The 12,586-nt window shown below is 37.7% G+C and overlaps 1 protein-coding gene across 7 annotated transcripts in view; it reads left to right on the top strand.

Annotated features, from left to right (window-relative positions):
* The window catches only part of LOC139767458 (ATP-binding cassette sub-family C member 4-like), a 140,042-nt gene that overhangs the window by 104,003 nt on the left and 23,453 nt on the right, over positions 1-12,586 (top strand). For 5 of the 7 annotated variants that reach the window (XM_071696861.1, XM_071696859.1, XM_071696863.1 and 2 more), the window contains 3 exons: positions 1,112-1,263; positions 3,247-3,393; positions 12,245-12,324. In XM_071696861.1, the coding sequence (XP_071552962.1) occupies positions 1,112-1,263; positions 3,247-3,393; positions 12,245-12,324 (379 nt within the window). Of the gene's footprint in view, positions 1-1,111; positions 1,264-3,246; positions 3,394-3,758; positions 3,839-5,599; positions 5,680-12,244; positions 12,325-12,586 lie in introns of all 7 variants that reach the window. The other 2 variants (XM_071696862.1, XM_071696860.1) reach the window with 2 other exon arrangements.

Genomic DNA, 12,586 nt, shown 5'->3' on the forward strand with positions numbered 1-12,586 from the left:
CCAAACCATTTCAAAACACCCTCTTCTGCTCTCTCAACCACGCTCTTTTTATTTCCACACATCTCTCTTACCCTTACGTTACTTACTCGATCAAACCACCTCACACCACACATTGTCCTCAAACATCTCATTTCCAGCACATCCATCCTCCTGCGCACATCTCTATCCATAGCCCACGCCTCGCAACCATACAACATTGTTGGAACCACTATTCCCTCAAACATACCCATTTTTGCTTTCCGAGATAATGTTCTCGACTTCCACACATTCTTCAAGGCTCCCAAAATTTTCGCCCCCTCCCCCACCCTATGATCCACTTCCGCTTCCATGGTTCCATCCGCTGACAGATCCACTCCCAGATATCTAAAACACTTCACTTCCTCCAGTTTTTCTCCATTCAAACTCACCTCCCAATTGACTTGACCCTCACCCCTACTGTACCTAATAACCTTGCTCTTATTCACATTTACTCTCAACTTTCTTCTTCCACACACTTTACCAAACTCAGTCACCAGCTTCTGCAGTTTCTCACATGAATCAGCCACCAGCGCTGTATCATCAGCGAACAACAACTGACTCACTTCCCAAGCTCTCTCATCCCCAACAGACTTCATACTTGCCCCTCTTTATATGTTTGTAAATGTTCTCATAAGATGAAGTATTTCATGTAATGAGCTTAGAAGTGTACATTTCTAGGCTACACGCAAGCTTTGCTTCTGTTTATTTTATCTATGCATGCATCATCTCCTAAAATATATATGTTTTTTGTGCTAACTGAGAAGTTTTTTTAGAATTCTGCATTTTTAGTAACATCCAAAAATCAAGTATATACTTTTTTCACATGGTCAGACAAAGGAACTGAAGAGATTGCTAAATAAATACTAAGTTTTCTAAGCTACTGAATGTCTAGTGTTCCAGTAACAACAATAATTGTATTTGTTACTGTTTGATTCTCACGAATGCTGAGATCTTTTGTTATTTGGTTATGTGAGGGGAATCACTTAATGTTGTTCATCCTGTTAGTTGTTATTTTTTACGAGATTCTTTGTTATTTAGTTATATAAGAGAAATCTCTTATTGTAGTTGATTTTGTTGCATGTTGCTTTTTCAGGGCCAATGGTGAACAGATTCGAGCACAGATGATTTTAGAACCAAATGACAAAGTCATGGATCTTTTGGGAAATGGCTCTAGTTTCTCATATGTTAATGCTCCAGTACCAGAGGGCTATTTGGACACCACAACAAATGTTTATGTGTACAGTGGTAAGGAGATACTTGAATTTGTAGCTGTGCTAGGAATTTACATTTGACATCTTGTGTATGTCCCTCTTTTTGTACCTGGTATTTCCTCTCACCACTCTTTTTTAAGCACACAACTCCAGGAGCTGTTCACCAGTTCCATTTACCTTGCTGAATACCCAATGCCCTTCAGTTATACCCTCAACTCCACATTACTCACTTTCATACTTAAATCAGCCATCACTGATACCCAGTCTCTTGCATTAGAACTGCTGACACACTCACTTAGCTGTTCCCAAAGAAATTGTCTTCCATCTTTTCTTTCATGGCCACATGCTTAAGCACTAATAATCACCCGTCTCTTGTAGGGAGGCATGTAAGGAGAGGGATTAGTGGAGACTCTTGCCATGACCACCCTCCTGATTGAAGTTCCCAGAGCGAACAGATATCAGAGATATAGATAGATAGATAATACCCAACACTGGCAGAATATAATGATTATTTTTGTATCTCCTGGTCCAACAAGTGAAAGGGCGACAAGGGGAGATAGTTCAATTGAAGGGGTTAATACGAGGGAAAGACTTTCTGTGACATGGGGAAATAGATTGGAAGAGTCCTGTAGGAAGAGAAATAGTGGAAGAATGCCTGAACTGGTGCATGCAAAGGAGGCATGTAAGGAGGGTAAGTGGAGACTCTTGCCATGACCACCCTCTTATTTGGAGTTCCCAGAGGGAACGGGTATCAGAGATATAGGTAGATACATGATATCGGACACTTTCAGAACATAATGAATATCTTTGTGGCTGTTAGTCCCTCCATTTGGTGGTCAAAATTGCTTTGGTTCATGGACTGAGAGTATGAATTTGATGATTGCAACTGAATGAAACTATGAGTCATCTTACAGTGAAGTAGTGTCATGCACAACAGACAATGAATTTGACTTTGAATTTCATAAGAAAGTTGTGTGGTTAGGGAGAACAGTGTATCAGTATCATACTCCTGTAAGGTATAATACCAGTACTACCTTCCTGGGCATTAGGAGAGCTAGTGACATCTATTTAGTGAGTCGGTACTTTAGTGGTTGTCAAGTTGCACTCCTCTTACCTAGATAGCTGTCTTTTCTTTCTGCCTCACTAACATATGGATTACTGGCATTCTGTCCACAGACATGCAGTCTCTCCTTGTCGTATGTAACACTTGACAATACTTAACTCATGCAGCTCATTCTTCGTAACTCTAGATTTCCCCACATTGCCTTTTGGCAAAATAATAGGAGCAGTAGAAGTAGTAGGTAGGAACATTTAGTAGCACTGGAGTTTTTTAGTCATGGAGACTCTGTTGCTGTGGCCACCCTTTTGAGGGAGTTCCGGTTGGAACAGGCATCAGAGATATAGATAAATAAGAAAAAATAAATAGGAGGACAGTTGATGTTGCAGCAGCTGTGCATACCAGATCCACCCCATTTGGATTAGGATTGGAGTTGCAGTGATAGATAGATAGAAAATCTTTGCTTGCTGTAGAAGACTACAGAAGGAGTTGGTCTTGTGAGTAGGAACATACAACTTAGAAAAACAAAAATGCTTACAGTGTATTAGACATATGTGTGACTGTTGTGCTTATGAAAACTTGTTTCTGCTCTTGAAACATCTCGAGTAAATGGTAAAGGCTACAGCAGCAACAAGAAGGAGTGATAGGTTTGTTTCTACCCATTTTTTCTCTAATGATGTATTCCTTCATTATGGTTCTGTGGTGACCATAATTATTATTCCTCTTTTTTGTCTCCATGACATGAAATTTGCAGAGACTGCCTTTTTTGATATTGCAAGCCCTCTTTGTTTATCAACCTTGAATAGATATTCCCAGTATTTTGTTAACACGATGGGCTGCATGCAGCTTCTCAAACAGAATGTTATTGCAAAGCCACTTTAATGCAAATGCAGTACAGAAATGTTAAGATGACAAACTTTTTAAGCTTGTGAGTAATAATGAGAATTCTTTGCTCCCCAGGTTTAACTGCTGGGCTGTTTGTGCTTTCTTTGTGCCGAACAGTACTCTTCTTTGTCATCTGTATGACTTCATCAAGAACACTGCACAATCGCATGTTCAAGGCCATCATTCATGTACCTATTAAGTTTTTTGACACCCATCCTGTTGGTATGTAAAATTTATTGCTGTGTGTATTAGTTCTAAAGATTTCAAATGCAAACTTGATTATTGATGTCATTATTATTATTATTATTATTATTATTAATTATTATTATTATTATTATTATTATTATTATTATTATTATTATTATTATTATTATTGGTTATTATTATTATTATTATTATTATTATTATTGTTATTATTATTGTTATTATTATTATTATTATTATTATTATTATTATTATTATTATTATTGTTGTTGTTGTTCTTGTTCTTGTTGGTGATAATAGATGTTACTCATATGATATTTTTGTCATTTGAACACTATCTCTTTCTTCTACAATTTTTTTTTACTTCATCTTAAATTACTTAGGACAGGTACTTAACCGCTTCACAAAGGATATTGGCCAAATTGATGACTTTCTACCTGGGACAATGTGGGATTTCATTGAAGTAAGAATAAGCATGGTTCAGAATTATGCATGACTAGGCCTTGATGTTTATTTGTGACTAAATTCAGAGGTTTTACGTAAGACAAACCCATAACCCTCTGTGCTGTTCCCATTCACCACCCTGTAACTTATTAGAAAATTTTTGAGGTAAAAACTCTTTTTGTCTCCCTCCCACCCTCCTTCCCCATAAACACATGTAAATAAAAGACTGATCCACAACAGAAACAAACAAAATATCCCTCACTCTTCAATATAACACAGCTTTCAACTTAGGCTTTCCACTACCACACTGCATACAGGGTCACACAATACATCCTGGATAGCTTTAACTACTCACAGCCTTCCTTCGTGCACTTTATCAGTATCTAAATCATTTCACTTCCTCCAAGTTCTTTCCACTCAGACTCACACTTTAACTGACTTCCTCAGCTAAATTAATAACCTTACTTTAATTCATATTGTCATCTTTCTTCTCTCACTCTCCCAGACTCAGAAATTTGTTTCTGCAGTTTGTCATTCAAATCTGCCGCCATATTTGTGTCATCAGCAAACAGCAACTCATTCTTCTCCTAGGTTCCACCACCCCAACAGACTTCATACCTGCCCCTTCCTCCAAGACCCTCACATTTACTTTCATCGCCATTATATCCTTAAACAGATAAAACAGCCATGGTGACATCACACACCTCTAGCACAGACCCACCTTCACCTAAAACCACTCACTCTCCTTTTTTCCTACTTGCACACACACACTTTGCTTATGAAAACTCCTCACAACTTTTAGTAGCTTTCTTTCCGCACAACGTGTGCAACGCATACCACAAGCACTTTGTATCATACTCTTTCTCCAGGTCCATAGATGCTATGCACAAACCCTCCTCTTTCTATTAGTGTTACCATATTACTGTATTACCATACAGTTTATCTGGCACATTTAGCAAACTTACTACTTTGTAATTTGAACATTCTTTTTTGGTGCCCTTTGCCTTTATACATAGGCACTGTGTAGGTATTCTGCCAATCCTCAAGCACCTCACGTTGAACTGTAAACATTGAAAATCCTGACTCATAGTCAGTGAATATTGTCACCACCTTTCCTGAGAAATTCAGCTTCTTTTTCATTCACTATAGCTGTTTTGCCAAATTTCATGTAATGCAAAGCCTTCTCCGACACTTCTTTTTTCTCCAAACCATTTGTCATAACTTTCTCCATGTACCTCCATGTCTGGAACTCCCCACATCTTCCACCCTTTCCTATAATATATTCAACAGTCCTCCAGTCTCCCTCACATTCTATCAGTACCATGGGAAGTAGAGATACTGGGTTATTAGGAAGTGACATTATACGTGAGTCCTTCATGGTGACTGATATGTAGAGTATGTCAGAAGGCATACTCAGGCATTTGACATGGTTTACGATTGCTACCCTTGGTGTGCAATTTAATACTTTGGCACAGAAATCTTATTTCAGAAGATTCATGTTGCAGTTGGTATTGCATTGACAAACGACATATGTTGCACTTGACTTTTGTCCTGACAAAATATATGTCTCACAGTTTAAGGGTTAAGATATGAATGTGTGGATAGCATTGGTGGTTGTAGAGGCACTGAAAATGTGTAGGTACTTTCATCATCTTGATTATATTAACATTTTAATGTATCAGTAATTACACTTTATGTTTATTTAACCTTGCATTATATTTTCTTAAGATGATTGAAACAGATTATTAAAGTGTTCTCATTTGTTCCCATGATTTTGCAGGACACACACTTAACAGGTTCTCAAAAGATATGGGACAAATTGATGAAATTCTTCCTGGAACTATATTTGATTTCATGACAGTAAGAATGATTTCTAAATGTTTTGGTGGTGGTGCTCAAATTAGCTTGGTGAAGGTGTAGCAGTCTCTGGAGGCATGGGTGGCAGTTGGTGTTGGTGCTTATGTTTCTAGTGGTATGGGAACCATCCAAAATTATGTTCAAGGTTTCTGTTACACAGGCTTCATATTGATAATATGATCGTCTCTGTTTATAGTATGTTTTGTGTCGTCCAAAGATTTGGGTTTATTGTTGAATTTACTAATGAGTTGGACAGTGGAGCATAATGCAGCTGACATTGATAACAAGTCCACATCAATGGGTTGTTGGTCATGTGCTGAATTTGTATATGGTTGCAGAGAAATTTAGTTGAGTCACTATCAGATAATGCAAAATTTTGCATGATGTTATCAGGTATTTCTGACAGGAGAATAACAAAAACCGTAGAAAAATGCCTGTGATGAGTCAAAATTTTGTATTGCCTGGTTAGGTTAAGTTGAACTTTTGTTTGGAGCCTGAGATGCGACCAGTAAGATTATACTGTATTTGCCTGATAAAGTAATGTAACCATACCAGAATTTTGCTCACTCTGTTCAAACTATGGTCATTTTTGAGGCATGGAGGTGAATCAGTTAGTGTTTGCTGGTAGAATGGCTCTGGTAGCAATCTCTAGAGACAGACTCCAGAAGTTGGTGACAGTTTAGGAGAGCGTGTGAAAGGAGATAATATGGGATATGAACAAAAGTAAATTAATGAGGCGCATCAAGAGGATGAGACAGGGTAGTTTAAAAGTAAGTTTGAACAAAGAGGACATGGAGGAAGTGGAGTGCATTAGGTACCTGTGGGTGGACCTGGCAGTGGATAGAACCACACATGAGTATATTTCATAATATTATGGAAGTAACTAGAGGGTATGATTTGAAGATGTTTGAGACATTTGGCATATCAATAAAGACATAAGCTGAGTAAGTGCCTTGAGCTCTCATTTTGACAAAATGAAATGAAACAGGACTGATGATCTAATGGTGCAAATGCATTACATGTAGCTAACCACAACATGAAGGTTCTCTCATATGCAGATGACTTAACAATCGCATCACAGCACCCTGACACCACAATAGCATCGTCAGACATGGAGCATTACACAGTTGGAATAATGACTTACCAAGAACAGAATGTTTGTGTCTCCAAAGAAATCTTCAATGACTCTTTAAACCTGAGACAGACTTGAATCCAGCATACTCCCTTCAGTTACCTTGAATGGGAAATCACCCTACTGAACAAAAGCCCAACCATTCTAGGCATCAAATGCAGTACACATGACATGCGCTCCCCAACACTGAAAATATGAACACAAAAGCAACACAACAACAACACAAATCCTCCCCTCTCGTTTTTTTTTAATTTTCCAAAAGAAGGAACAGAGAATTGGGCCAGGTGAGGGTATTCCCTCAAAGGCCCAGTCCTCTGTTCTTAACGCTACCTCGCTAATGCGGGAAATGGCGAATAGTTTGAAAGAAAAAAAAGAAAGAAAAGCAACACACAAATTAAATGTCTTCAGAACACCAACTGGCACCAGATTTGGACAAGAAAAAGAATCCCTAAACATCTGTAAACCAGTCGTACTCCCCATTCTAAACCACATCTCACATTCTTGATTTTCTACCTTCTCAAAAGCAAATGCAACAGAACTTCAAACCACTCAGAATAGTGCTCTTAGAAGAACAATCACTGGCTGCCCAACAACCACAAACACTCAACACTTACACCATGAAACAAAGATCCAATACAATCCCATGTTCACTACTTATTTCTGTGCAACAGTACTATATCCCTTCCACCCAAATCACTCTATAACTAACCACAAACCCCAAAGTAGAAATAAGAATCCTACCCCTGCCTCACTTTAGCAAACTCTACTCACAGATCCCCCTCCATTGTCCCCTACCCTCCAGCAAACATAACACTAACAAAACATACACACTAAGATAACCCGACAAGCACCAAACGACTGCCCTCCCACTTAAGTCTTAAACTCTGCAATACCAGACATACACCCATCGGAAGTATCCAGACAAACAGAAGTCAAACTTTCCAGTCTATACTCTGGACATCACCCATCACTATAACACTATGAGCATTCTTTCACTATATCCTGAGACCTTTCATGTCCACAATGCAACTACCACAGTGAAGACATTCAGCCCTTACTATTCAATAGCCTTGCACTGTCAATACAAAGATGCTCATGCAACACCACTACACTTTATGACTTATGGTCTTGACCAATAGATGTGGTCATCTTTCAGAGTGCTGCAAGAACCTCATAGAGATAAAAAGGACTCGTAGGACAGGAGGGAAGTAATGCACCCACCTCTCGCAGCCCCTGCCCACTACCCAGTGTAATATCTTGACTTTACTCTCATATCACATGCTGCATGCATGTGATATGCACAAATCTATGTATTCACCTCTTGGATTACTGCTTTATGCTTATATTTTTGTATTGTGTAACCCCCAAGAAGAATTAAAAGTGAAGTTAATATCAAGAGATGAGTCTGCTGCCTCTCACAGATATATGTGACAAGGAAGTGGATATGGAGGTGAGCCAGATCCTGATATGAAAGCATCACCACCCTCCTCCAACTAGTCCTTCACTTATGCTCGACACCATCTTATTTCCATGTGTAATTCATCTCTGCAAAATTGTCGTGTGCATATTTTTCCTTGGCAGAATGGAAAAGAGGGGACTTAAGGAGCTGGAAGGAATGTGCCACTATTTTTCCCAGATGCTATTAGGTTCACTTTGCATGGATTCACTTTTCCAACCTATTTCCAAAATCAAATCCTCTGTGAAGACTGGAGAAAAATGTATTATTTTTATATGTGAATAAAGCAAAGAACCAAAAATCAAAGATTAGACATTTAAGAATGGGCAAAAGGTATGAAAACAATGTCAGAATACTAAATTTAAGTTATTATTCACTCCAAAAGACAAAGAAAAGATCGATGATAAAATGGTCATTCAGTACAGTGAGATTGCCATCAAAGTTATTGAGAAATCGGTAACTGACTTAAGAAGGCAGTAGGCTAACAACAAGAGGACTCAGCTCTAACTAAGTACAAGAAGTCTCAACATCTATTTATGAAATCAAAAATTAAAACAATTAAGGGTTAAGATGACTAGAGGAAAATGTTTACTGCACACATAGAAAGGTGTATGGGTTATAAGCTTGGATCTTTAAGGCACCTTCACATATTCCAATTAATCCCATGAAAAGAAGGGCCATAGCCTTCCAAATGGGAGCGGAAATATGGCATATCAGAGTGATGCTGTGTGGGCTGAGCAAATTTAATGCCTTCTTCTTGACACGTTTCTCAAGTATATGATTTGGAGATAGCAGTGATCAGAACCATGACCCTAAATTGAAATGTCTAGACATAGATACATCTTTTTCCACCAGTGTAGATCCTCAGGAAGTGATTCTTAAATTGATTGATAGATTCAAGTGATTCTTAAACTGACTGGTGTCCAGGGTTTATTGGTTCTAGTTCCTGTCGAGTGGATAGATGGACTTAGTGATAGTGAAGGAGACTGTTGAAGATATGCCAATATACAAGCTTTCCTGGCACCTTTTAGGGTTATCAACATCAAGAAGAGATTCAGTATCAAAACTTTATTTTGGGGTCTTCACTACCGGATTTTCTCACACAGATGCACAGAAGAAAGTTAGGATTTTTTTTTTCCCCACTTGGTGACAGTACCAAACTGTGTGAAAATTTTTCCTTTTTTTCAAGAGTCAAGAAGAATCATAAGTGTTTAGGTGACATTTATGAATATGGGGGCTCTTTGAATGTGTTTTAGCCACCTGTATATGTTATGATTAGGGTGTAATCATGGTGAATACACCATGTTTATGAGTTCAAGGCGCTGTAAACTGTAGGTGAGCTGGTGCTCGCTCTATTTTTGATACTCGCATAGTATTACTTTTAAGTAAAAAATTGCTCTTCATATTTCAAAATCTACACTTTTTTTGTGACTTTCAGCTTCATGGCCAAGTTATTGAAACTCACTGCTGTATAAGTGTGTGATGAATTTTCATGTTATTTGATAAGTTTATCATTGATGGTTTCAAGTATGATTTACAAATCATTAGAAAAAGCACACAGTTGCAATGGTTTTGAAAAGACTTGATGTGAGTAATGAACAGTAAGTTAAGTGGCCCAAGGAAACAGTGTCTGTGGCTGGTTTTGGGTGATCATTGACTTTTCTGAGCCTGGTTATGAGCTAAGGAGACATCAGGCTCTAGGTTCCCATCCAGGCTGTATTTTGATAGCATGTGAAATAGGAAACTATTTATCAAAAGGAGGTATAATGGCCACACCAGTTTTTTGTTACAGTGTATAAGAAGTGTCATCATACTGACTAGGGCAGCCAGGAGACGGTGTTATTTATTGCTTTTCTTTTTAGGCAGCCTGGTAGAGTGTCTTGGTTGACATATGTTGACGACTATGAAGAGTTCTCTGTTAAGACATTTAAAAAGGTGTAGTGTTGATGGCCTTTTCTTAACCAAATTGGAACTGGAGAGGATTAAACAGTTTATCTTACTTCTTAAACCTCTTGTGGCAGTTACTTTGATTACTGGTTTCATATACAGTGAATTATGAATATAGAGTAATAGTGGAGTCAGTTGACAACTGATAATACTCATCTTGTCCTGATTCTTTAGATCTTGATAGTATCGCTCTGGAGGATACCAGTCTAAATGCAGAAGAGTTTTTAGCGAGGTTCGCTTGGTGGATGTGTGCTGTACCACTTAATGGGAAGGTTGTGTGAGGAAAGAGAGATATGTATACCAGCAGAATATACTTCAACAGAAAAGAGGTTAAAGAACTGTGATCACCAAGTTCTTCTTCCATTCCTGTCACAAGTGGTCACCTGGAAGGTTCAGAGGAAATTTTAATGCTCATGTAATTAAAGATTATGAACATCTTTCGTAAAGGACTCATTTGGAATGATAAACAGAGAATTGTTTTTTTAAGTACAGGCATCTGTCAGAATCTTATACTTCATTCTTCTCTGGGTTTAATTTTCCCACCCTGCAGGCTGTAATTTTTAGTCCATATAGGTTGTTGAAAACTAAAAAGTTTTTGCTTGGTGTCTGAAAGTGATACACAATATTAGCTTTTATATTATTTTAGCAGTTATTGAATTCCCTTTCAGATTTACCCTTTCAGAGTGATTTTTAGTCAGTTTTTATGAGCATTTGCTAAAGTATTGATTACTAAAATATTAAATCTCCTTTGCCTAGTTTGCAGAACATCTGTGAAATACATTAGTAATGTACACCTCATTTCAAAGCAGTCGAACCAGTATATCATTATGTCTCATTTTTTGAACAAGAATCGAGGCTGAATGTAGTCCATCTGTACAGCAGAAGTTTTTAGTCCCGGCATTCATTCCAGGAGACATGAATACGTGTCCTGACCAATTAGTAATTGCTTGCTTGCAGAATTGAAATAGTTGTTAGATGCAGTTTTTAGGCAGTTGCTTTACTGGGTACTAATCCTGTCTGAATAATCACAGATAGGATGTGTTTATGTATTAATTTTCAAAGGTGGTATTCCATAATGTGAGCTGTAAAATATTTATGCACCATCTTGGTAACTTTATAAGCTCAGGGAAATTTCTAGCCTTAGTTATTGAGGTTATGGATGTCAAGATCCTAGATATTGTGCTCAGAAACTATGGAGTTGAAAGAACCTCGAATGTTTCCAGCAAGACTTTTTTGAGCTAAAGCTTATATGGCCTCTTCACGTGTGTCCTCAGAATTATGATTATTTCATTGCATAAGTAATGGACTAACAAGTGGCCTCCACTCATAGGATGACCTTTTTACAGTGTTGATAAGCACTGAAATTCAGTTTTAAGTTTCCTAGGAAAACTACTTATTGAGTTTTTACAGAAAGCTGGGAGTATGCATGCTGTTGTGATACCTCTGGGTTACTTTGCGTGAACATATACATTGTAACAGGTTACCCAGCACGAGGTGGAGTAGTGCCTGTCATCAGCTGGCTAGGCCAGTGATTAAAGTGTTTACATTAGGTCTTAACTGCTGCTAATGTTTTGTTGAGAGCGATAATGGAGTTACTCTGTTACAAGCTTTACTAATGTAGCCTGACTGGGGACAGAGCCTGTTGTTTCCATAGATCACAGTGTAGGTTGGGAAATTAATCTTCAAGGCTGGAAATTAATCTTCAAGGAGATCCAAAACCCTTGTTCTTTGAAGCCATTCAGTTATTCTTTGAATTTAGGTATTGTGTGTTTCTTTATCCTGAAAATTTATGGGAAATATCCCAGTTCTCATCATGTGAGTACATGCTGCAGTGGTATGATCATATTTGCATTCTGTAATAAACTGGACCTTTATACTGTAAGTATACATACAGATTTTAAATATTATTTTGAATTCTCAGAGCTGTACTTTATCAAGGATATCTTTTCCAAAACTGTATCTTGTCAGTAAAACCAATGTCCATAAACATGCTTGAAAGTTAATGCTGACGAGGTGGTGTCCTGTCTTCTCAGGTCAGATCCTAAATAGATTCACAAAGGACCTTGGACAGATAGATGAATTGCTGCCTATTACAGTCTTTGATGTCATCTGTGTGAGTATTGCAAGAGAAAGAGAATGTTTTTATATTGATATTTTTTTGCATCTATAACCATGAATAAAAAATCTTGCTTCTTATTTCTAATTAGCACAATGCTTTTCTGTAAATGTAATGAAAGGAAAAAGAAAAAAAAATAGTAAAAAAGAAGGAAAATAGAGAGAAAGGGTGGGCATGTAGAAACTTAGATGTGTAATTGACAGTACATGGCGTAAGATGGGTTCATCATTTAAGGAATGGCTCTGTAGGAGCAAGGTGT

Source organism: Panulirus ornatus, chromosome 61, assembly GCF_036320965.1.
Source record: "Panulirus ornatus isolate Po-2019 chromosome 61, ASM3632096v1, whole genome shotgun sequence".
Taxonomy (NCBI): Eukaryota; Metazoa; Arthropoda; class Malacostraca; order Decapoda; family Palinuridae; genus Panulirus; species Panulirus ornatus.